Source organism: Oenanthe melanoleuca, chromosome 5, assembly GCF_029582105.1.
Source record: "Oenanthe melanoleuca isolate GR-GAL-2019-014 chromosome 5, OMel1.0, whole genome shotgun sequence".
NCBI lineage: Eukaryota > Metazoa > Chordata > Aves > Passeriformes > Muscicapidae > Oenanthe > Oenanthe melanoleuca.
This window is the reverse complement of record NC_079339.1, coordinates 2032343-2058512: the sequence shown is the minus strand read 5'-3', so window position 1 is coordinate 2058512 and position 26170 is coordinate 2032343. Positions and strand designations below refer to the sequence as shown.

The 26170-nt window shown below is 40.7% G+C and overlaps 2 protein-coding genes and 1 long non-coding RNA gene across 4 annotated transcripts in view; 1 reads left to right on the top strand and 2 right to left on the bottom strand.

Moving 5' to 3' along the window:
- Nucleotides 1–2981, bottom strand: part of CSTF3 (cleavage stimulation factor subunit 3) — a 36570-nt gene extending 33589 nt beyond the window's left edge. The window contains exon 1 of the mRNA XM_056493917.1: nucleotides 2931–2981. The gene's annotated coding sequence lies outside the window, so the exon portion shown is untranslated. The remainder of the gene's footprint in view (nucleotides 1–2930) is intronic.
- LOC130254416 (cleavage stimulation factor subunit 3-like) lies at nucleotides 2687–12119 on the bottom strand. 2 transcript variants are annotated; one of them, XM_056493919.1, is made up of 3 exons: nucleotides 11915–12119; nucleotides 3156–3257; nucleotides 2687–3026 (listed from the first exon to the last, which is right to left on the bottom strand). In XM_056493919.1, exons 1-3 carry the CDS (start codon nucleotides 11942–11944, stop codon nucleotides 2901–2903), a joined length of 258 nt encoding a protein of 85 aa, XP_056349894.1. In that variant the 5' UTR covers nucleotides 11945–12119; the 3' UTR covers nucleotides 2687–2900. The 2 variants fall into 2 exon arrangements, with proteins under 2 accessions (XP_056349894.1, XP_056349895.1); XM_056493920.1 differs by having other exon boundaries at nucleotides 2687–3257; nucleotides 11915–12107.
- Nucleotides 12120–12178: 59 nt separating this feature from the next.
- Nucleotides 12179–17565, top strand: LOC130254412 (uncharacterized). The gene is made up of 3 exons (XR_008840705.1): nucleotides 12179–12572; nucleotides 13093–13877; nucleotides 16774–17565. It is a non-coding gene; the product is annotated as an uncharacterized LOC130254412 (long non-coding RNA).
- The last annotated feature ends 8605 nt before the right edge of the window (nucleotides 17566–26170 follow it).

Genomic DNA, 26170 nt, shown 5'->3' with positions numbered 1-26170 from the left:
TGGTTACTTCAGCAGGCTCTGTGTATCAGTTGTGGTGAGCTGGATGATACACCAAGTGCTGAGCACTGCTCTCCACTGTATTCCACTAGGGAACACAGTCATACACAAAAAGCAGAACAGTCAGTGAGCTGAACAAACACAGTCAGAGGCAATCACAGCAGTAAGGCCTGCACTTAGAAGTTACACATTACAAAAGGAACTGGCACATGCAGTTTTTGTTCAGATAGTTTATCAACAAGTCCTACTGAAGAATGGAAGTGACTCAAGAGAACACATTTGTTAAGTCAGACATAGGGGAATTCAGAGACTTTTAACAACTTGGAGAGTACAGATGTTGAAGGGCTAATTTCTTTTTCATAAGGCCATTTTCATAACCCTCACCCTGGCTCATCTTCTAAGACATCACAACTAGGTCATGTTATTCAGCTCTGATTTATGTCTTTCAGAGGGCAAAATTCTCTAGGGAAAGACAACCTACCAGAAAAGAACTCCCCCTTCCCTCCCCCTGCCTGTCTTTCTGGGATGCAAAGAGGAAGTGTTTCCATGTTAAAGAGTAAAATGCTTGTTTTGACATCAGAGGAAATGAAGGTTACAGATGACTGAAGATTTTGCAATTTTCAGATTTCAATAATGAGGCATCAAAAGTAAATTGAAAGCAGTGCTGGAGATCTACCACAGGTTTATTTTACTAAGTCATGGCTAGAAAGTTCTATACTTCTGAACAACCCAAGAAAAGCTTTCTAGCAGGAGGAGACTACTAAAATTGCCAAGGAAAAAAGCTTTTGGAAAATACTTTCCTTGTACATCTTAAGGCTCCAATAAAAGAAGCCTGAACACAGTTCCTCTACTCAGCCTTTAAAAATTAACTGAAGTCTTAATTTAACCACAGTGTTATAAGAACATTTGATAAAGCATTTTCATTTGAATTCACCTAGATGGACTGTACAAATGATATGCAACTGCAAACAACACTGAAAACGGTGCCAAATTCTGTGAGTTTTTTAGAGAGGAATTTGGATATAAGTTATTTCAACTTATATATGCTCACATATGCTTAAAAAAACAGAGAAAAGGATATAGTTTCATTTAAAAATTGCCCACTATATCCCCCTATAATGTTACTGTAACCAGGAAAGCTGAAAATTAAGTCATAACTGGGATTTCAAAAATTTGGCTGTTAAGATAGAAGTTAAATTTCTGAAAATTGCCCTCTTACATTTCTTTCAAATATAACCCTCTTTAGGTGTAACCTCTACCAGAAATCTACAGTTCCTACTTTTCCATTGTTCTGAATAACACAACTATGTGTTCCATTTCTCTAATATTTGACATGTATTAATAAGCAGACACACAATAACTAGTGATGGTTATGACAGCTCTTTCCCCCTCAGATTTACCTCGTGTCCCCTGCTAACCATTAACTGCTGAGGTGCTGATCTGCCCTCCTTGAAGGAACAGGTAAAAAAATCCTACTCTAGGCTGTTACAAGTTTTGCCACTGTTAAGGTTTCAAAATATTCTTAGATTATAAATTAGGGGAGGTGATGTCTGTCAGTTCGTCTCTGAATGTGGTTTAAGACAGGAAGCTTTACACTGATAACAGGACCTTCTGCTGAAGGATATACAGTATAGCACTGGCTTTCTAAGATGGCCTCACTCAACCCTTAAATTTGAGCTATGGGAAAGATAAAGACTTTTAAAAACTACAGAAATCAGGTAATTTATTGCAATTATGAAATAAGATTAGACTGTGAAAACTAGAACCTGTAGCAAGCATTTCAGGGTACAAGAGGCTAATGGATTTGGCTGCAGGGTCCAAAAAGGAAAAATATGTATTTGTATGTTAGTCCATTTGCAATCTCCCAAACAGGAATAACCACCAACATTCCACCTACTGCTACAAACTGCTGGAAACAAGAGAGTGAAAACTCTGTATACTTAATTTGGAAGCATTCAATTTAGATGGCACTATTTTGCACTGTAGCATCGTATAATAAACTGCAATATAAAAATTTCACAAATTCCCATGATCCAAATTTTTCTTATCTTCAAAATCTACTGCCAGATATTTCTGGATACGTAATTTAATGTAAAATAAGATATGATAACTAAGCAATGAAATTTCACATCAAATGGAAGAAAAAGAGAGCTCATTTCTCATCTACAGAATACAGGTCCCCACCCCTGAAGTTTAGCATATCAAAAATCTGTCTCAAGGAAATGTGCAGCTGGAAAATGCCCACAGAAACCATGTGTATTAGTATTAAATAACAGCTACAGAAAGGAATCAAACCAAAATGAACACCACAACCACCTCCCCCCATGATTATACAGGGAATTTCATGGCATGTCATTAGAGACAGTTCTACTGACCAATGCACTTAGTGGTAAGTCTAACCCAGTTATGGAAACAATCACAATTTGTTGGGATTTTTAAAAGCTAATGAGTTGGGCTAATGCATTTTCATTGCAGAAATTAGCTTCCACCCCCACACCCTCCCTGCAAACACTGTTCACAGAAACATTCAATTTCTTAAGAAAGCAAAAAAAAAATAAAAGAACCAAATATTCAGAGAAAAGTCACTCAAATAAGTTTGTATGTGTAAATAAAAAAAAATCTTCTAAGTAAATGACACGGGAGGCAATAAATTGACACGACAAGCAAATAAAAGGCTAAAGCACTCCAATACCATTGAAACAGTTTTAATGTTGTTGCAATTCCATAATGCAACAATCATCAACTCATAAAAAACCCAATACTTTAGAATTCATTTTAATCATTCCTTTGTACCTATTTTACAAAATAAAGGCAAGGCATATTTAAAATCCCCTTTCCCCTAGATATTATGTGCCTATCTTATTCATGCTTATAAAAATATAAACTTAAAATCCTATGAAATGTTATATAAGAAAAAATGTAAAAATATTAACCTCTGCTTCAATGTACAGTTTCCAGAATCTGCCAGAACTGGGGAACTGGGCAACAAGGCGTTCATAGGTCTTCCGTGCTTTGTCTATAGGCTGATTCTAAAAATTGAAAATCAAAACAGCATTTACAATATTATGATTTCTGTAAATGAATATGCTGATTTTACTCCAGAACCAAATAGTGTGAGTGGACCATAGATAAGGAAATGTAATCCTATATCACTAAACCTGTGCCTCTCGAATGAGAATGCTCCAAGCGTCAAGGTCATATGGATTTTCTTCTAGTTTCTTTTCAGCTTTCTTCACTTTTTCTGGGACATATTCAGCAGTCTAGAAAAATTAAAAAGAAGACATAAGAGATCACAAGCAGTGTTTGAAAAGTTCTGTCCCACCTACACAGTCAAGCTAAAGACAACATTCTGACAATGTAACATTCCACAGCTCAGCTTTTCAGATGGAGTTTCTAAACTGGAATTCAGCAGGAAAACAAATTGTCCCAGGAAGATAAAGCACACTTAGTTCTACATGTTATGGACACCAACCAAGATGTTAGACTAAACCAAAATTTGAATTTGCCAAAGTATTTACATTACAATTTTTAACATTTTTACCAACCTGGAACTTTAAGATGTAAAAAGTAAATTCAGCCCAGTATTTCTATTACAGAGCTCAGGCAAAAAAATCCAGGTTACTGCAGGAGTCATTCTGCACATGGAGAACAGCAAGTATTTGGTATCACATGTTTAACAAGAAAACCAGGAGGTGATGGTTTAGCAGAAACAGATACACACCATCCAAGCACAATTTCTTTGTTCACTTTCTGATCTCTCAATCCTATAGATACCTTTCTGTAGTTTTGGCACTGAAATCACCTTTTTTTTTTTCCTTAACACTCAGACATTCCTACTGAAGTTTATTTTAAAGATTTTTTTTTTGAGGCTAAAGGCTTTACCAAATTCAATGCAAACTCGTTAATATAGTTACTAGTATAGGATAGGTTTAAGTGCTCTTTCAAACATTTTTGGAAATAACTTGCTTTATGATTTTCAGGGTTTTTTTTTTTTTTTCTAGATCTAACACTGTTAACACAAAGTGAGAATAAAAAAATTACATTGTGAAGGTCATATACAGACACCCTTAAAATACATGCTTGTTACAACCCTAAATGAACCGAAGTTTATTATTAAGCCTGTTTATTATTCTGACCTGTACTCCAAACCTCTTATTCACTAACTTTGAAAACTCATTTTTAGAAATGAATTTAGAAAACAGTAATATCATCAACTAATTGACTAATGTAAAAAATACATCAACTAATTCTTGTCTTAGTGAGATGTAGCAATAGTAACCCTTAAATTGTTACTATAAGACCTTGCTGGTGAAATTTTACAATTTCACTACATAATTACTGTTAGAACCTCCAATGTATAGTGCAGTGTGACTCATTTACTGTGCATAAAATCCTAAAAAAACCCCAAAAAACCCAAACCCTGTCATTTGCTAAAAGATTATTTCAAGGAATTGTTTTTAATTCTGAATATTGGGTCTGCACCCCAGAATCCCAGGATGGGGCAGGCAGGAAGGGATCACAGTGGGTCACCTGGTCCAACCTCCCTACCCCAGCAGGGCCATCCCAGAGCAACAGCACAGGTCAACACATCCTTCTAAAGCTGAAAAAGACAAAACAGCACAGACAAAACCAACACTCCTCTCTCTCAAAAGTGCCATCACTCTTTAGAATGAGAAGCAGAAGGTAACCACACTACTTCTAGATAATTTTCAGCATGACCAGTTTTTGTGTCAGTCCTATTAGCAAGACAGAATTCAAAATATATCCCTATAAAGATATTTTTAAACAAAAATTATAATGTTATAAAATGGAAAAAAATAAAAAAAAATGTTGCAGAACTGTTAAACAGGCATGTAGTAGCAGATATGCAACAACTGGAGAAGAAAAAAAAACAGCAGGTTGGGCTTTATAGGAGTTTAAAGACCATTATTCCTTTTGATTCACTTTTCAAGTAATTCTTAACACTAATTAATGCAAAGTACTGTAGCTCGGAAGGCAAGTATCAAGTCCCACAGTAAACTACTATAAAATTAGTTTTATTAAAAAGTCAAAGTAGCTCAAAGCTGTCAGCTCTAAAGTAGTAAATTTATAAACTGCCACAGGAATAGTTTTACTTCCCTAAGGTCCATCAAAATTTTGATTCTGTAGTATTAGGCTGTAGTTCAAGTGATACAGGCTTAAGATGTAAAATAGTATAAAATGAACTAGTGGTTTTATTTCTTAAAAAAATAACATGCATAAATATAATTCTAGAAACAGCACTGAAGCTGAAATTTCAGAAGTTTAAAATTATTTCTGTAAGCTACCTCTGCAGGTAACTCAAAGCTGAAATGTTGCTTATTCAATAAGGCACTACCTCAAATACATCAACATCAGTGGGATGCACTGCTTCTCACATAACCACCCCAAGTGACATCTACTTGTCTCAAATAAATTATTCTGGATACATTTAGAAAGAAATGCCTGGCATTTCTAAGATGTACCATTAATGTCTGCTACAATAAAAAGGACCTCACTCTACAAAAACACACAGTCCTGCAGTCTAAGTGCTCACTTTTAAACAAGATAAAGTAGACTGAGCCACTGAAGAACCTTTCAACAATTATAGCAGTTTAGTTGAATTTCCTCAAATCTTTCCACGTGATAAATAAAAGCATTTCACTGCAGTGGCAGCTGAGTTAAGACTTCCAGGAATTTGATTTCACCTCTGCAGATACAGGGTCATAAACCCAGAAAGGAAGAAACAATTCACGAAAAAACAAATGGGGATAAAATGCACAACCCCTGCAATCCTAAATTAATTCTGTATGTTTGACACATGAATCAATCTGTGCAAGAAGCACAATTATTTTAGTGGAAAATAAAAAGGACTGATTCTTAAAGTTGGCAAATAATTGCTTAGCAGCAGCAGATATACAGCAGTTATACAAGACAAATTATAGGCACCCTACAGAACTGAAAATATGATGATCACAGTTTTAAACTGGACTGCCTGGACTTGCTTGTGCCTTAGGTCTCATAGAAGAAAACACTCAAGTCCCTCTCCTATCCCTCTCCAGCTCCAGCACAGAGAAAAGCCATGCAGACTCCAGGGACACACTGCACTGCAGGCAAATCAGTGTCCTGGTTCTACCTCAGCAAAAATGAGGCCTCACTGCACCTTCACAAATAACCACTCCTGATATCCTGGGGGAATCAACACTCAGGATTTTCTGGAGCATTCTGCCAGCACTGGGTATGTGAGCAAACACCCCCTGTGAGGACTGGTTTGACTAACATCTACTGCAAGCACACAGCAAAATGGAACCAAGAGCTTGACTGTTAACCTAGCCCAACTACAGGCAGGAAGACATGTGATCCTAGTTTTGAGAACTTCATGTTACCTGCACTTGGTGCCTGTTATCACAGTTCAAGGACATCTTGCTTTTGATTATGGATTTCTCACTGTACTGCTTGCACAACAGCCAATATCCAAAACAGTGAACATATAATTCTTGGGTGTTCACTGCCATTATCCTGCCCCTAGACAAGCATTTCCAGAACAGCTCATCCTGTAACAAGCCAGCTCAGGGAGTAAATCAGCAGAAAAATAATCCTGTTAGAAAAGTGATTAACTTTCTAATGGTTCAGCCCCCTGGTTTCAGGATCAGATGCAGAAAAAAGGTTGCAAAACCATTCAGGACTCTAGCAGCCTCAACTCAGACCAGCTCAAATAGCATCAAACTGAACATAATCAGATACTGGCTTTTAACTTTTCTTCACTACCTGAAAAACAGCGCACACAGACTGTAAAAACTTTTTTTCCTTTGCTTTTGTTAACTATGTTCAGTAGATCTCTACATCACCAGGATCCCATCCCATAAACAACTCTTTCAAGGTCATGGAATTATTTTAGCACTTAGGGTTTCTCCAAATTATTACCACCTAGTCCAGTTCACAACTACCCTTTTATTATACACTGACAAATAGCAATAGATTTGACATTTCACAGATATTAGAAGTATAAAAAGATCTTCCCAAAAGCTGAAGAGACCTAAACTCAAATCTTCTAGGAAGAAATCTAGAAGCTCCTTCCTGCAAAATGTATCAACTGCACAAAACCAATTCTGAATTCATAAAGAATGTCTGAGAGAACAAAAGCAGAGGGAAAAAAGTTCACTTTTAGTATCTGCTTATTTCTCAATCACCACCAAGGGAATACTCTTGCTTTACACCATATTCCTAAAATTAACAGTTTCCTCAAGCCTCTTGAATGAATCTTTCAAGACTAAAGTGTCTAAGAAAATACCTAAACACATTTAAATTATTTGCAAGACTAAATACATCCAATTTTTTAAGGCATCCCCCTGTTTCCACTACAGGATCCTCTGCAGTGAAAAGGAAATGTGTTTAGAAGTTTTTATATCCATGAAGTGGCCAGCTCAAGATGTTTTAAAAGCTACAACTAATTATGAAATAACTTCTACAAACCATACACATAGGCTGTTGTATACAAAAAGGCAGAAATTTTAATGGCTAGTTTAGTCAAGTTGCTTCAATATCCAAAAGGAGGTTTCTGGCCATTAAGACAGAAGCCACTGTTTGGTGGTTTTGGCTGAGTGTTGCACTCTTTAGCACAGCCTGGCCTGCAACAGATCCAGTGAATAAAATTTCTAATATACTAACATGTAAGTTAACAAGCATTCTTAGTTGTCCAGTTTGCTAAATTTACAGGTTGGTTTAGTCTAAGGCTTTTTTCCTTTAAAGTTTATTTATAGCTGCATGTGCAGAAAAGTTTTAAAATCCTTTCCTCAGTAACACATCCCTTCACTGGGGGAACTGTAGTTTCAGCTTATCAATCCTTGCACTTTTTAAAATGGTTTTAATGCCTTGACTACTACTCTACACTAAACCAGTTCAGCTGTGAACAGCCTTGAAAAAATCGTGTCCTTTAAGTCTGGATCACTATGAGCAGACACAACTCAGCATATTCATCTTGACCCAAAAAGGGTCCTTTTGTCAGTACTGCCCCATCCCAACACAATCTGGGCTCAAAACGCCAGATAAACTAGAAGTTTCAGATCAGTAATGATTACCATTCTCTCCTCACAGGACTATTTCCCAAATGTTGAACTGATGCATTTTTGCCTGGAATTTCTTACTGGTATACCTGGAACTTACTGACTCTGGAATACACCTAAATTATAATTTATTTACAGCTGTGTAGAAATTGTCATTAAACCACTGCATCACAAACTCAGAAGCTTTCCCTCACCAACACTTGTACTCATTTTGTCTGCTCTTAAAGTAGTTTCTCTGAAATGGCTCCTTCTGTGATGTTAAACCCACACAATCCTGCAAGAAAAATCTTCTTTCAGCACTGCATTCAGTGACATCTATTTTTACAATACTAAAGTTAACTACAACATTTACTATTGTCTTTAGCATGCAAAAACTTTCATGATGTACCACATCAAACAGACACAAGACAAAGAGAGGAAGGAATCAAAAGGGATCAAAAGTGCCATCAAGAAACCAGAACAAACTGTTTTTGAGTTATTTTCTATAGTCATAGAGACAATACAGACATCATTTTTCCCACAGTTTAAGTCTTAGACCAGATCCATATTCATGTAACATAAAAAAACTCATCACAGACTGGGGTATATATCTTAGAAACACTAACTGGAAGTGTGAAATGCATGTTCTAACCTTAAAACGTTAGAAAACAACTAATGCAGGGGCAAGGCAAATGTTATGTGACCTTCAGATTAATCTGATGGCTGGCAAGTATTTATAAAGTGGGGAATTTAGTTTTTGTTGGCAAGCAGATGAAACAACCACCACAACTGAAATGAAATTAAATGTGTACATTAAGGACCACAAAAATGTCAAGGCATGCATAGGTGCAAGCATGGGCTCTTTGTAACCCTGGCACATTAAACTGGGAAGAGCCTGGCAGGGAATTTTCTGGCAATCAGTGGCAGATGCAGCCTTTCAGTCTACAAAAGTGCATTTCTATACTACAGACAGGGCTGAGTGCTTGGTATTCCAGAAACTGACCCCGGAAATTCTGGTTTGTTAAACAGAGGCCTGACAGATTTTAATTCCTCACATGATTGAACTGGTTCTTCAGGACTAATCTGGGCCCAGCACAGCAAACACGGAGCAAGAATTTGAAATAACACTCCAAGTGTTGTAGCTGCACTGGATTTCTTTGTCCTCCTGCTCCAGTCTATTCCACAGTAACATAATGAGGAGAGAATCTACATAACACAGATTAGGCTCCTGATCCACACAGTAAAGCAGCCCAAAAATTCCTGGAGCAAAGCTTGGCCTAAAGGCAGCAAAGCCACATTTCAGCTGCACTGCACCTGGTACAATAAAGCCTCCTAAAGCCCAGCTTACCATCTTAAACCTTACATTCCCTTTACCCTCCCTCTCTTCCTACAATCAGCATTCCACTCTGCTCCTCCTTTCTACACTGCCACAGCTCTCTCTGCTTGCTGCAGACATGGCAATTTATTACTCACCTGGCTGCTTTTTGGCAGTGAGCTGGGATCTGGGAAGCAAGATGCAGAGCCTGAGAGTGAGTCAAAGCTAGAAGCTCTGCCTTATCAAAGATTTCTCAGCTACATCACACTCTCACATGTGCACAGCACAGATGCAAATCAACTCTGCACTCCCCATTTCATACTGATCCCTGTGACCACCAACCCAAAACCTCAGAGCTGGCAGCAGCAGATGAAACCTGAAACAGGAAAGGCAGCTGCAATCCCACCTCTGCCCAGCTTCAGTTTCCTGCAGCAAGGCACGTTTAGAGCCCTCAGAACACTGTGCATGCTCAGCTCAAGGCCTTTCAGCCAGCACCAGGCTGGTCCAGAGCAGCTGCAGTGTGGGTGTCCCAGTCACCAGGCTCCTCCCTCCAGGGACACTGGATTTAGATCCCCCAAGCCATGCCAGACCACAGCCAGGCTCACTGAGGGGAGTGAGTGGGAGCCTCTGTGCTGAAAACACCATGGCAGTGTTGCTGAAAACCCTGAGATCCGGATATGGCCTATGGCAACAGTCACAGTCAGAAACAAAAGTCTGCCAGGCACGAAAAAAGCTGTTATTGAAAGTGAAGAAAAGTAATGGAAGGGAGCAATTGACCATAACAAAGTTACAGACTTGTAAGAAATCAGAATCCAGAGGCCTTCATCAAGAAGATGGAGCAGTATAAATAAAATTTAAAAATTTACCCAATCTATAAGAATCTATAAGAGCTGATTTTTTTAATCTGAAGCACATCCAACATGAACACATGAACAGTAAAAATAAAGGGCAAAAAAATGGGTCTTAGTATGGCCCAAAGGCCAAGTCACAGGTTAGACTATGTGTTTTACAGAGGCTGCAAATCACAATTTACAGGTTTGGGAACACTACACCCCTCTGAGATATGGCATAACAGTATAATACTGCCACTTTTATGCTGTATACAGACAGTAACTCAACCTTCTGCTTATCAAATTCTCCCTTGCAAATAGAAAAACTCTAAAATGCAAATGAAAAGGTCTAAACTTCAGCATGGCTGAAGTTAAACAGGAACACTTTACAAGCTACAGAAACACACATGCTACTTTAACAAACAGTTTAATTAAGCTATGAAACATCCATGTACCCTTGAAAACGTTTTGGAGTGGGGAGATTAAATCTGGAACATGCTACACACCAGCTTAAACAAATTTGTTGTGGCATATTCTTACTTCTCTGCAGCCATCTATCTCATGATGAAGGGAACCATTCTGAACAGCTCAAACACACTCCAAGTAAAATCACCAGCCTGAGCACACGGGGAATTTGGGGAAATTATCCTAACGAGGCAGAAACTGAGTATTTTACACTCCGAGCATTACACTTCCTATACCCACCCCATCCACCAAAACAGTCATCTTATAAAATTTACACACCACAATTTCGGGGTACAGGCCCAGACACACAGAAATTCACCTGTTTTGTAAGAAACTAACATTCTACCAACAAAAAGGCATCAGCTTGGTTATAAATATTTCTAACAGCTACACTGGCCACTAGGACACGTGATTTATCAAGAACCCTTCCCTCAACCAGGAGCTTTCATTCCCATCCCTCCAATTAATACCGATTTTAAATATAATCCCGACTACTAAAAAAAAGCCATTTGGGAGAAACCCTGCCAGTAATTTAGAAATCGTTGAGAGTAATATCAGGTTTTAAAAGGGATATACAACACTCTGGTAGTATCTCCCTATAAATTACGAGGTTAGGGTAAATACATACTTTAGTCTATTAAAACAAAACAAACAAGCAAACAAACAAAACAAAACAAAACCAAGCCAAACTCCGCTGAAAGTGCAGTTATTTCACAGAATCCAGGCGGGTTTTGAATGCGTTCAGAGGAAGACTCCACGCCCTTCGGCCGCCCTAAACCTAAAGAAGTTCTTCCTCCTGCTGAGGTGGCACTTCCTGGGTTTTAGTTTAGCTCCCTACTAAACGCTGTAGCACAAAGAGGACCCTTTATCAAATAAACGCGTGTTTATTGTTCCTAGTTAAAGGATCAAGTGTATTTTAATGCTTTATTCTGGAGGGAGATGGCGTCGTTAAAGAACGCCCGAGCTCAGCCAACGCTCGCTTTACATAACACGGCAAACTGCCGCTGTAAACAGCTTGTCCGGGCTGCAATTTTCTTCACCGACCACGGCCGAGCGATGGTGGCGGATCTCACCGGGGATCCACTGTCCACCTCGCCCCGAGCCGGGCCGGCTCCGCTCCCCACCGGGGCACAGGGAGCTCCTCCCGACGGCCGTGAGGGCAGGGAGCCCCGGCTCTCCCCTCAGCCCGGCCGCACGCCCGCCCTCACCGAGCCCACACCGCACCGCCGCCTCAGGGCGCGGCCTGCGCTCACCCGGCCCCCGCTCACCTGGTCGCCGGCGGTTCCCTCTCCGGACATGGCGCGTTCAGGCCGGGCTGGGGCGGGGGAGCCCCGAGCGGGTTAAAGCCCCTTACTTTACGCTGCTCCGGCCGCAGCCGCCTCGCCCGGAGAGCGGCAGCGAGCGAGCGCAAAAATGGCGGCGGCAGCTCCGGCCCGGGGGCGGGGGAGCGGGGCTGGCGGGCGGAAGTGCGTCATCGCGGCGCGCGGGGGCGGCCGGAAGGGGCGGGGCCGGGAGGTGGCGCTGAGGGGGCTTCCTCTTCCCGCTCCTCTTCTCCTTTTCCTCTCCTTTTTCATCTCCTTTTTCATCCTTTTTCTCTGTCCTTTCCTTCCCTTTCCGCATTATTTCGGCTCCTCCGGCGCTTTGCCTTCGCCGAGGCAGCGCCAGCCGCATTCCGCCTCACAAGATTTGCTAATGGAGGCGAGTTCAAAACGCAGGTCGCGGTCACAAACGACCTGAAGGGCGCAGGAGGCGGCTCCCCCTAAAGCTGCTTAGTTTTCTTTATAAAATATCCACCAGCCTGTTCGTGAGAAAAGCGCCTTGTGTCAGCCACCGCAGGGAAACTGTGCTATATGAAAAAAAAAATAAAAAAAAATTTAGAAGGCTTGGCAGATAGCAAGGTGATTTAGCTGCCTTCACAACAGTGAAGTGTTCTTAAATTTGTGTAATATAGAAATGCGTGAAGTAACTCGGTGTTAGTACTGGGGTTTCCCTCTGCCTGATCTTCCAGACGTCACTCTCTTAAACCACAGAAATGTGTGGAAAACATAATATGTGACCTTCTGAAGCTTCACCTGGGAAAAATAAAGGGAGCAGAGAGTGAAGTAACATTACTCAGAATTTTGGTTCTTCAAAAGTGAAATACAAACATGTCTTGTAAGGCAAGGTAAGCCTTACAGCAGGTAAGCTGGAGAACAGAGACTTTGTGATATGAGCCTAATTTGTCTGAAAATATTTAAGAAATAAATGCTATTTCGTTTCAAAAGCTGTGCAATTTTCCAATTCATTCCTGGAATACTTTTCCATTTTCTATACAGGAACTAATTCCTTCAAAGTAATTGCTTGAAGCCATGCTGGTGAAACCTCTAATTAGAGAATACTTGTGTTATTTCAGGGCTGCAGAATGTCAGCTGCCTCCCTGGCCTGGCTAATTTATTTTTTTTTCTAGTTCTTCAGGTTTACATTTTGTTGTGAATGTCAGGGCTCCCAGCCTGAGGTAACTGGGGCAGCAAGGATGTGATTACAGACCTGCTTGGAAGGACTGCACTTCAATTTTGGGATGGTTTGTGATATCAAAGCAAGAGGACATGGCTAATACCTGCTGTGCTGTGGTGATTCATGCTTGGATCGTTATGGCAAGCCATGAATTAACAAGGAAACTGTGTGGATTATCCTGCTCTGGGAGGGAATGTGGTAGAAATCCAAAATCTGAAGCTGCCCAGGAATTGAAGACTGGTCAGTGGTACTAGTAACTGGAAGAAAATGAGAACCTAAAGAGGTGTTGAACCTTAAAGGCTGCCAGGCCAAGATCTTGGCAAACTAAGCAAAGCAAATTTGGAAGGAAGCTGCTTTCACAGAGTTGGGGCAGTGATTGTCAAACAGACCTGACATACCTGTCTCCCAAGGCATTTTAGCAGCTTATTTTTGATGCTAGTTATGAAATCACAGGTTTTGTGCAACTATAATCACTAAAAACATTGTTTGCAACTTTATTTTTATAAAGGGATTCAATCACACATATTACAATGTCTGTTCAGTGCTAGAGAGAAAGTTTAAGGCCCCTAGATTTGAACTGCTCTGTTGATTTCTATGTGTCAGTGCTGAATCTCAAGCTGCCAGAGTGCAGAGGATGCTGAAGATTGTCCTCCCCACTGTGCCACTGGTGTCACCACACTGCTGGAGGCTGTGGGCTGTCACCCCTCCTCTGAGATGGATTTCAAACACAGAGTGAAGGTAAGGACCTGAAAACTGAGAGACCCCATCTTTCTCTTGGCCAGGGGCATGGTGGGCCCTGGTGTTTCCTCAGCTGAGACTTCTGCAGTGCCTGGGTCCCCTAGAGAATCCATAATCACTCCTTTTGTGTTTCTAAATTGACAACTCCGTGGGGGTTCTGTGAACTAAAAAGGAGAAGGCAGTCTAAATTTATATTCCCATAGGTCATCATTAAGAATGAAACTCTGCCAAACTGGTATTGCTCCCCATTTGGCATCCAGTGAGCTGTGTCTCACTAATTGAGTGCAGCAATGTGAAACATGAGGAAGCAAAACCCAAACAAGCTTTGCTGAGTTTGTTTTCTTGGGCTCTGCACTGGTGCTGCTGGGGTTTGTAGTCAAGAGGGAAGTTGGGTGGTGAGGGGGAGAAGGCAGCAATGGGATTGAAACAAGTTTAGAAATTCAGTGTACAAGCAGAAAACAAAGGTGAATGGACCAGGTGATGAGCAAAAAATAATTACTGCAGTCTACATAGTTGCAGTAATGTATTTTAATAGTGTAATTAGATGTTAAAAATCAGTATTGAATTCTAGCCTCCTCAGGCTTGAATTGCCTATCATTTAGAGCTATTTATTACACTATTGCATAATTTATTTTTTGTAAGCAGCTCTTCAATTTTCTAAGAAAAGTATAAATAATCCTCATGTTGACTAAACAAGCTTATTCTAAATCTTGTTCTGTTTTCAATGCAGAATTTTTTCCCACTGCAAGTAGTTGGTGCCTTTCTATAACACTTCTTGCTGTTGTGGATCATTATTGGTATTCATCAATGTTTATTTATATTGCCTTGTGGATTCTTTGGAAAATTTACCATAATGAAAGGAAATCTGAAGCTAGATCTCTCTCTCTTTGGCCAAAGCTGTGTTTTAAGGATGAAACACTAAACAGTGAGCATAGTGCAGCAAATTGTTTAAGCCAACAACTTGATATCCTCAGAGGCAGGGTTACATTGGTTTTTCCCCTTGAGATTTGTGGTCAGATATTTATGGATGTGCCATTTCTGGTGTGCATGCAGTGGGTCCAAGCCCTGAATGCTTTGGGTGCACAGTCTGTGTGCAGATCAGTCCCCCAGCATGGGCACAGTCAGCCCCCATGTCCAGCTGCCATTCCTCTGGCATTCCCCCCTGTCCACTGCCAGGCTGCAACAATGTCCAAAGCTCTGAAAATCACAGAGGCTGATACCCACCAGCTCTGCCTGGGCAAAATTTCTTGGCAGAAAAAGAGTAGAAATCCAGAAAACCTCAAAATACACAACGAAGTTTAAAAAATCAACACACAAAAAACCCCAGAACCAAAACAAAAAAAAAACACCAAACCAATAACAACAACAACAAGAGAAAACCAACTGAAAAAATGCTATTCTGGATTAAAGTAGAGTCCAAATGAAGCCTTGCAGCTGGAGGGAGGAAGATGAGGTAATGCACACAAATAGCAGCACAGTTCACTGGTTGCAATGTTCTCCACTTTTTGAGTGTTTGTAACCCAAGTATTTTTGAAGTGGTTAAAACGCGCCTAGTGACCACCAGCGTGTCCGCACGTGTTTGTGTGGCTTGTCCTGGCTGTGTCCCCGGCGCTGTGACTCCCCCGGGAGGTGGCAGGCAAACACCGCTGCGGCTCGGCTGGGAGGGAGCGAGGGGACGAGCTGCACGTACCTGGCAGCCTTCCAGCGGGGAAACAAGCACGGCACCAGCTCGGGGGTTTTATCCTGCACTACAGGACTTCTTCCTGCCACAGTGCTCTGGGACATCACAAACGTCTTTCTGTGAATCCTGCTGTCGAGTCACACTTCGAAATATGAATCATTTTTAAAGTATTTTAACTTTATTTTAGGAAAAAGTCACGCACATTTTGGTCATAGGGGTTTTAACAGTTAATTAGAAAGTAGGAGCATATGGAAGGAAAATAGAGTCATCAAAGGATGATTGGAAACCAAAGAGGGAACTTGCCAGTAGGCAGCATAGAGATCATCCAACAAATAAAAGGGAGAACAAAATGAGGTGGGGCAGAACATACTTACTTGTAATTGGTTTTATGCTTTTGCATACCAGTATTTAGCCTCAGGTGTTTTCTAGTGTATGCTTGCTTACTCTGGTTGCAAATACACAGACAAAGCTGTGTGAAAAACACAGTGGTAATTGCAGATATTTCTCATTTAAAACCAGTGATACAAAATTTAGTGTTCATTGTGATTAGTGGATATAATACTGTAGTGCTTCCAAAAATTGCTGGTGATTAACAATAAATAATTGACTATCTAAGCATAATGTTGCTTGCACTCAATAGCTGAATAATCCAATTATCATAAGATGACATGTAAGAGTAGGTTTATAAGACATTACATGCTGTTCATTTTCATAATATACTGGAGAATGTGAACACAGAACACCACAGGTTTCCACCTCAGGGTGTTTTGGGCAGAACTCTTGTTTTCTTAAACACAAGCTAGGAAGCTCACCCTGCCGACACAAATCCTACCTGTGCAAGCTCTGTGTTTGTGCAGCCTGGAGAAACAGGAAAGGTGGGACTGGCCACCCGGTCCACCTGTACTGGGGGTGGGGAGGTTGCTATGCAACTTTAGTATTTGATGTTTTGCTTGAAAGCTCAGCTCCAGGAAACAAGGGTTTACGTAAGAATCAATCAATCTTTCTTTCTTCTAAGTTTGTTTCCTTCTGTTATGAAACAAAGCTTGTTTGTGTGATGCAAGTACATTGCAAGATTCCCAGAAACCTAAGAGCAATGTGAAAGAAACCAAAGTTTGGGATTGTTTCGATCTCCTTATTTTAGGTAAATTTGATTTACAAATCCTGGAAATGCCAGTATAATGGAATAGTAGCCACCCCCTCCTCCTGTACTCACAGTGTACAGCTTGATCCACAAAACACCCCTTGCTTCAGTTCACCTTCAAAACCCACAGTGACTGTGCTGTGTGTCCCACCTCAAGCTACATCTCTGTCTCTAATGAGGCCATTATTGTTATCAAAGCTAATTTTGAAGAATTGAGTGATGTTCCTGACCTGTGTGTGAATCTCCTGTACTGCTGATGTCACCTCCTCCAGACCTGCACATGAAATCCCAGCCCCCTACGAGTTTGCCCCTGTGTAAATTTACCTTGACAGATTGCATGTGCTTTGAATTAAGGACTGTGTTTTCATATTTATCTCTAAAGCATCTGGGTGCCATGGTGATCATACCAGACAAGCAGACAGATACACTTATGCTTAATGGTAACTGCAGTGCTGGGGTCCTTTTCTGTAAGAGGCTGGGATTCATGTTAACAGAGCTGTCTTCTGTAGTTAAACCAATGATTCCAAGTTGTCTTGTGTGCTTTTTTTTAGTAAATTAATAAGGACACAAAGCTAAGGAGGTGCTTTTATGTTCTCTGTTAGCTAAACTTATACTGCATTTGAACCTGGAATGATTCCTCAGCCCAGTCACCTCATGCTACAGTAGAATTTGCTTTGTTGTTGTATTTCTGAAATAGTATAACACTGCACTTTGAAATCTCATTTAAGAGAAATGTCTCAGCCTAAATATAAGAAAAAGCACCCTTCAGGTCAACAGTTCGAGAAGTATTGCCTCTTCCAGGCAACTCTAATTATGTATTGATTGTACTTAAATCTTGCATTACAGTTCATTTCATGTTACATTCATTCCTTTGTTATTTCTTCCCTTGTGTTGTTTTGACAGTTTTTAAATAATAATACATGGGTGAGTGTTTACTGTGGAACGGCCATTTCATTTTATTAGCATACAGAAGGCAATGAGGCAGAAAAGGAAATGTCATGCTTATATATTAGTACTTGTTCCAAGTAGCATCTTTCCAAAGACTGGGGACAGTTCCTGGGGAAATTACTCAAAATGTAATGATCCTGCAGTGATTTAACACAAAAAAATGAGATGCCTTGGATTTTTATTATATTTGTTTGCTCTTTGACCAGAAATGATGTGTCTTTATTTCTCATCATTCAGGCTTTCTGTTGTCACTCTCATGGCAGTCATTTGTCTTGGTTTTGTTCCTTGGAGCAAAGAACTGGAGCTGCTGTGTATCAGAAGTGTGCATCCATTATATGAAAAACAGATTTTCAATGCAAATTTCGTCGAAAATGAATGAATCTCACAATTTCCCCCTCTTTTTTCCCCCAGAATTCGTTAGAAATCATGAGCACAGAAGGATGTGTATGTCCCAGCTCAGTTTGGAAGTGCCATCCGCTCAGACATGACAGTAGGTTTGGGAACATTGTCAGCACTAATTACCTTGTAAATCCAGGCGCCCATTGCAAGAACTGCAGCTTTCCCAGTGACAAACATACTGCCAGGAGATTTGGAACAATTAAGCAGTAATTGTTCTCGCAGAATGGGAGAAACAAGCCTCTGGGCTGTAGTTGGGATGCTGAAAGGACCAGGGCACTTTCCCACAAAGCAGTATGGAAAGCTCTGGACCCGCCGTGGCTCCAGCTCCCAAATGTGCTTTCTGCAGAGTGCGCTCCCATTCCTGGGCGAGAGCGAGCCCGGGGGAAAATCGCTGCTGTGACAGGTCAGAACCAGCGCGGTCCGTGGGCTGTGTCAGGCCAGCCTGACAAAGTTGCTGCCGGTGCTTTTGTGCAGCTTCTGAACCTCCCGTTGATGTCTCCCCGCAGAAATGCTGCAACAGGTCCCTAATCAATCAGGGAGAACACTATCAGTTTCTACGTGATAACTTTGCTACTATTAAATTCTTTTCAGGAGCCTCCTTTATTTCGCGATCCCCGAGATGAATAAAGAAGTGATTCCTTAATTTCTTGAGTGTGCAGTCAAGAAATAACCGTGTGTGAGTAGGAATTTTTGGAATACAGAGCCGGGCTGCTTTCCTGGATGTGCTGGTGAGATCGGGGTCTTGGCAGCAGCGTGGAAACCAGCATAAATGCTGAGGTATTACCGAGGGATGTCCGAGTGCTGGGGCAAAGCAAGTGGCAATTTGCTCCTTGGTTCAGATAATGCAGACAATGTTAAGGCGGTATGATGAGCGAGCTGATGTCTGTGCGTGTGTGAGACTGAAGGGTGGCACTGCGATAGCGTCTTGGGAGATGTTTGCTCATCAGAGGATGCAATTGTGTTCAGAGACTGAGAGACAGCAGGTTTGGCTGGTTGTGTGCAGTGCTTGAAGGACTGAGTGCATTGTGTGTGTTATCTGCTCGATGTGCTTTTCTCCAGCCCTATCTCTGTCCTCACACTGCCTTTTGTTTCAGCCTTTGCTGTGTGACTCATCTTTAGAATACGCGTTTGCTACAATTATCTGCTGGGTTTCGTCATGAATCCCACTCCTTCCTTTTGCCGCTCTTTTCAGGTTAGCTTTGAGAGTTCATGTTTATAAATTCACGAGGATTTTTTTTTTCATTTTTCTAACAGAAAGGTACTGGTTACCAGTGTTAAAGAACCACGCCTAAACTATGTGCTAAATCATTTATTTTCTGAACAAATTAAAGTCTGTAGGGAGAACACTGTCAGAGATGTTAATACCAAGCAATAATGAAGAAAAATGTCACTGTTTTAAATACAGTGCTAAGTGACCCTTACAACTATGATAAATTTCAAACCCATACCTTCTCACATTTTCAAAGGTTTCAGAAGAATACTGTGGATTAAAAACTGTTATTGATTGCTTTACATTTCTCTTTTGTACTTAAAAGCAGGAGCAGCTGTCACTCACACAGAACCACTGCTATCTGAAAGAATTAACTGCTTAGATTAAATACATTTGAAGTATCTCTACAGTTTTTTTTAAAATTCCTATGTCTACATGCATATATTAAATTGAGTAAACAGTTTCTCTTTCCCAGCTGGATTTCATTTGTTCTCAGTTTTGCCCTTATCTCCTCTTAAAAATGAGGACACCCAGCACAGGATGGTCACAACCTAGACAGAGGCATTTATAAACCCCAGACATAAGGTGTCTGGGTGAAAAGGAGTTTCACTCCTGCATTTGGAAATTCTGTTTTTTTTTTTCTTCGAAATCAATTTAAAATATTTCATATTATTAAAATGCATTTTAGCTAAGGAGCTATTTTTTCAGTGCTCTTGCTTCTGTATACTCAGGGCATTGCTTATACATTTTTCTCATATCTCGTGTGCTTGACATAGGGTTCTAGAACATGAACTGAGTTGTTACCAAATGTGGACCAAAAGCTACATTTAGGGTGATAAAGTGAGTTGTCTGAGAGCCATCTGACAGAACTTTCTGGTAGCATTGCCATCTATTTCAGTAAAACATCCCAATGACACAGAACAACAAATGACTAAGAAATTCCAGCAATGTAAGAAAGAGGAATGAAAAACAAGCAACGGTCTTAAGAGAAACTATTTTATCTTTTATTTTTGTGAATTCACAAAAAAATATTATTCCTTTTGTTTATCTGAATATGTAAGATTCAATTCAATTAATTTGTTTCGTATTTTAGAAAGATTTTGTATAAGTACAGTTTCCCATTTTAAGCTGAGAATAAAAGGGTAAGTGAATACCTTAAGTACTTGTAAAATGACAAAATTCAGAGAAAATTTTGTATTACTATTTTATGATTGTGTTTGAAACAATATTTAGAATGCAGTCAAAATGTGTAAGAATTAAGCCTGCCATAGGCTAAAACAGATACCCAGAGCTTGAGGGGGATAGAGTAAGAGAAGTGTAGTAGCCCTTTGCTTTCTCTTCAGCCAATTTTGTAAATAAAAAAATGTAAGGTACAAAATCTTCAGTGTGACAAAGCCTGTATAATTTGTCTCCTTCAAATCCTAGGCACACTTGAATCAGCACTGAAATTTACTGTCAAGTTCATATCCAAGGAGTAATGAATGCTTAATATTGGAGTGCATTTTGAAAAATACTATAAAAATAAGCAAAAACCAGACCTGGCTTCACCATTACTAAAGGAAGAATAAGTCCAAACATGCCATCTGAAGAGTTTGTACTTTCCAGGTGACTATCTCAGATCTTTATTTCTTCTCTTTAGATTGTCCTTGGATTAAATTCTGAACCTAGAGAAGTTATTGTAATGCTCACAAAGATCTTACTGTCTTACTCTAAAGAGTCATCACTTGCTGGAATTTGCAAAGCTTCAGCTCAAAATGGGGTTACAGTACATTTGAGGTGGCCATCTCATTTCCAAGTGCAGTGCTGTTTTCTGCACATCAGCTGTGTCAGATCCTGTAGACTGTTGCATTTGTCCCCTAATTGGAAGAATAATATCTTGTCCCTAACAATTACTATAAAAATGTGAAGAGATGCTATAGTTCCAGAGCAAATTGTTTCCTTGACACCTATTGACCCTTCAAATCCTTTTAGGAACTGGCTATCTTTGAAAAGAAACCACAAAATCCTTATTGAATTTGCTCTCTGGCCTCCATCTTTCCTATCTGCCCATTTCCTGACCAGAAAAGCAAAAAGGTATTAAAAAAAAAAGGCATTAAAAAGAGGGGAGTTCAGTCCAGACTGGTCTGGCAGCTCTAGGCTGTTTGAGCAGGGAAGGAGTAAACAGCTTTTATAAGAATGTTTACAATTGCAAAGAGTAAAAAGGTAAACCCAGAAAAATACATATTAGCTTGTTTATTTGTTCACCTCTTTCCCTACCAGCTTTTGAGAATCCTGTCACATCCAGCTCTGCTATTCATAAAGCATCTGTCCTGCTTTTTTCACTGCTGTTTCTGCTACCAATGGTGTGCTTGCAGCTCATCAGTTCTCCTTTACTGTAGGCTACAGTAAAGGCAGCATGTGAAATCCAGAACAGGGTTTGGGTACTATAAAACATCACTAATCTAGTGGGCACTGAGCTGGAATGTTTTCCTCACAGGATCTGGGATCTTCCCTATTCCATCTCAAGGCTAACACTATTTTTTTCCCCTTTCATTTAGTTTTTTGTCTCTTCCTTCTTACAGAATATTTGATTTAATAATTTGCATTGAGACAGGATTAAAAAAAAAAAAAAGGTTGAAGACATTTAAGAAAAGACTCCAAACTCAATATTTTGGTAATTTCTCTGGAATAATTTGTGCCAGTAACTGTGTCACATCACTCTGCACAGCCCTGGGGTTTGTACATGTGTCATGGGTGACACAGTCTACTTCATATTCTCTTTGAAAATGGGAAGGTAGGGAGTAAACAGGCTCCTCCCAGACACTGCTGAAGTAGCTTTAGGACTGCAGAGTACGTGCCATGGTACTCATTAAGTTGTGCCCTGGTTTCCTCAAGTGTCCCAGTGTAGGAGTTGTTACTGAGGCAACACAGGGACTCCTGTGCAACTCCCATAAAAACAAGTCACTGGGGCGTGTCAGGCGTCTGCTTGTACATACACAGGGCTCTGCAGTAACATTTGTCTTGTTTTTGAAGTTCAGCCACTGGGAAAAGCAAATGGGGATGGAAACAGTGATTTAAACAGTATACTTGAAGGATTTTTCAATATCTTGGTTTTATGTTCCTTTTCTGTGTTCAGCTTTGGGTAGAAGAAAACAGAAATGCTGCTTGTTAGCTGACCTCAGTCTTCATGAGATGGGTGGGTGGCTTTACCAAAAGGCAGTCATCTTCTCTGTCAACTCTGACACTGAAGGTTGAGCAGAATCATTCCAGGCTGGACTGGGAAGAGTAATTTCTCCATTTGATATGGAGAACTTTTTCCATGGAGCCACCAGTGTTGTGTCCATTGCAGCCACATGAAAGTGCAGAGTGACCCAGTGAAGGATATGGTCATGTTGTTCTAAACAAGCATGGTTGTGGTGGTTGGAGTGCTGTGCTGGAGTCACAGCTTTTCCATTTGGCTGGAAATAGAAGGGAAGCAGGAACCTGTCCACTTAGGACATCCCAAATGGAAGAGCAGACCCTGGGGCCAGGCAGCAGACACAGTTCTCTCATATTAAGTCACAAGTTGCATATAGTCATTTGTCTAACCTTTTTGGCCTTTTGTGTGTATAGAGCAGATGCTAATGCACCTGAAAATAGCAAGTCTGAAATTAATTTATTCATCCTTGTTTCATATTTTAAAGCTTATATTTATATGTATAAAAATATGTCTACAAATACATCTGACAGGAGCATTTCCTGGTAATCCCTGACCCACTCATTTCCATCATGCAGAGCTGACTCCCACATTCTGCTCTGCTCTCCAGAGCCCATTCTGCACAGTAACATCCATGCTGCTTCTGCTGCTAGGCTGAGCACAGACTGTTACTGGAAATTACAAGGCATTGCCTGCATATGCCATCTCTTGGAATAAACCCCCTATTTATTCCCATCCTCCCCTGAAGCAGAATATGTGTAGATACTATTCTATGGTGGCCCTTTGAAAATCTTCTTGAAAATCTTGGTCAAAGTATAGAAGGCAGGCAAGCCTTGCAAGTTGTTGCCTAATACAGGTGTAGCTCCAGATGTGTTTTCTGCTGAAATCCTGCATTCTAGGGCATCTTTATTTGTGATAGCTAAATGTCCTGATAAGGGGAATCTCAGACAGGTAATGTGAGATCTTCATGTAGTGGTGCTTGTTGGGTTAGCTAATTTCAAAATTGCTTGTTTTGGCAAGCTGCTCTATGTTGCCTAACTCTTGTTCCACAGATGCCACAAACAGATCCCAGAAATGAAAGATTCCTTTGAAATGCACCCAGGGTTTGTTAGGAGGATTTAGAGAAGTTTTGGAGTAGCTCAATTTGCCATGGTGATGAAGTAAAAAGGCATTTCTGAATTTAAGACTGGCTTGACAGACCTGGGAGGAGGCATATTTTAGTGAGTGCTTTGACTGGTGTGAATACCTGTTGGGAAAGGTCCATCCCAGGCTACTTTTCCACCTGCTGCTGGGTTTCCTTGCCAGTTCAGTCAGACAATTCATTTCAGACTGATGATGAGATGTCATATAGGTGCTGATTGTAAAATCATGATTAAAAATTTTTTTTATAAAGGGAGTGAAATGCTAGAAAGTGCTAGAAGAGAAATCACTATAAAGACTCTGAACTACTGATGGTCTTAAGACTGATCAGGCTGAAAATTAATTTCATGATCCTAAATACATGCTTAAAATACTGAGACCAGAAGAGTGTCAGGATAGTAACACATGTTGGCAGCATCCAGGTGTTTGAAAAGGTTAGGCAGAAACAAAATGTACTCTACTCAGGGGAAAGGAGTACAGATTAGGGCCTTGTCTTAGTGGGGTGTCCAAGACAAGTCTCTGCATCTCCTGAATTTTTTCTGCATGGGTTGCCACATCCATTGATCTCTATGCACAGGTTTTATTGTAACAGCATGGAGGTACCAGGGAAAGATTAGCTCTGAAAAGCAAGTTTTAAAATAATTGCTTTAGAGCAATTTTGAAAGATGTTTTTTCCTTTTATTCAACCATGAAATGGAAGTGTCCTGCTGATGGCTCCAGCATATTTTTTAATTGAATAATTAGCATGGATAATAGGCATTCAGCAGCGTTTTTGTTGATAATCACTGGATTTACTAATCTCCCAGAAGGTGGGATGATTCAGAATCTTTTAATGCCCCAAAATAGAAGATAATTAAAACCCTACACACACAACTTGAAATAGAAATGAGTACAAATGGTGAAGAGAAATTAGAAAGTGAGCTTGAGGGAAGAGGATGGTGGTGGTGGGGATAAGAGTGCTAAGAATAGTCAGGATACTTATGAATTGACACGTTCAGTACTTGGAGTTTTCCTTCACTTGGCTCTCACCAGTGCTGTGTATGGTGGGGCTCAGTGGGAACTCTGGTCACACATGCTCTCAGGAGTGGGTGTTGCACGAGTCAGCTGCTGAAAATTGTGTGTGCAGTAATCCCTGGCGAGCTGGCCAAGGGGAGAGGACCCTGCCAGGGTTTTGTGGGGAGGGTTTGCTCGCAGAATCACTGATATGCTGCTCCCAAAGAAAGTCCAGTGAGGAGGTGCCTGCCCTGGCTGTGCTGCATGTGCCTCAGTGGGTGGGCATCGGAGCCAGAGCCCCAGGGCACAGAGTGAACATGCAGGGTTTGGGTTGAGCTTTGGTGTGACACGTTTCCTTGCACTAACACCACTGTGAGTGTAGCACACTGCTCCTGTTCCACGTATCACTTGCCACGTATCACTTACAGTCACCTGACAACAGAGGGGCTGCTGCCTGCTCTTGGAGTTAATTCTCACAGGAATGAAGAATTGACACAAAGTAGGCTTTTTTATTGCATGTGTAAGAGATATTATTTTGACATCAACTTTTCCTCTTCTGAAAGAGGTGGAAAAAACCCTGCAGTCACAAATCTGTCATTTACTTGACTAGATGGAGACAGTCATGCTGAGGTGACTGGGCATGGGATGGAACCCAAATGGAATAAGGAGTTACTAATCTTATTTCCAGTGTCCATAAAACAAAGCTATTAATTAACCTGCTTAATAAGTACTGTTTTTACAGAGGTACAGTGGATACTTGAGACTTCACTATTCACTTTAAAGAACAAGTGATCAAGTTTGAATTGGCACAAGCAGGGCAGGGCTGGATTTCTCACCCGGGTGCTTCTCTGCCAAATCCTGGCTATTAAAATACATGAGTGTGTGTTTGAAACATCATTTTCCAGCTTTGAAAAAGAGATGCCATTCCAAAGCAAACATCATTTGCTAATTTGGAGACTCTCTTTGGTTTGTGGCAAGCATCTGTCATGAAATTGGGAATCTCTAGAGAGGCCTGGTCTGCTCCCACAGAAATTTTTACTGACACATGGGAGGAAGAGAGAAAGAACACAGCAGTGGGCAGGGCATTGCAGTGTAACCTTAAATTGCTCTGACCCTTCCCAGGCTGTGATGCCTTCCTGTCAACACAGACAATTGTTCCTTGAAGTATCCTCCTGCCACTAACCAGTTCCAGATGAGATGAAACAGTGGATTTCACGGAGTAACCCTGATACAATAGAAGGATATTTACCTTATTGTGCCTGCATGGGAGCTGTTCTGGTCACAAACCCACACAGATCACTGCACCAGGATGGCTTGGCAGCCTCTCTGTGAGTCAGTAGTGCTGTGCATTGGCAGAGCTCAGAGGAAAAATTAGGCAGTGTCTCTGGAATTGTGCTTGCCTCTAGCAAGTAGCATTGTTTTCTGTCATGTAGCAGGACTCTGCTGCAGACAAATGAAGACCAAAATAAAGCAGATTTGGAGCACTGCTTTCGATGAAAAGGCAGACTCTGCCTGGGTTTTGTGCATCAGGCAGTGTAAGAGCTACCAAGAGCATCGTGTACCCTTCACACAGCAAGCAAGCAAGAAAAAAAAGTACTAATTTCTC

What these genes read in the sequence shown, in the direction of transcription:
- LOC130254416 (XM_056493919.1), bottom strand. Translation starts at nt 11,944, where the DNA reads ATGTCCGGAGAGGGAACCGCCGGCGACCAG. An exon ending in AGGGAACCGCCGGCGACCAG is followed by an intron (nt 3,258 to 11,914) that starts GTGAGCGGGGGC and finishes TAATTTTTCTAG; the next exon opens with ACTGCTGAATATGTCCCAGA. An exon ending in TTCTCATTCGAGAGGCACAG is followed by an intron (nt 3,027 to 3,155) that starts GTTTAGTGATAT and finishes TTCAATTTTTAG; the next exon opens with AATCAGCCTATAGACAAAGC.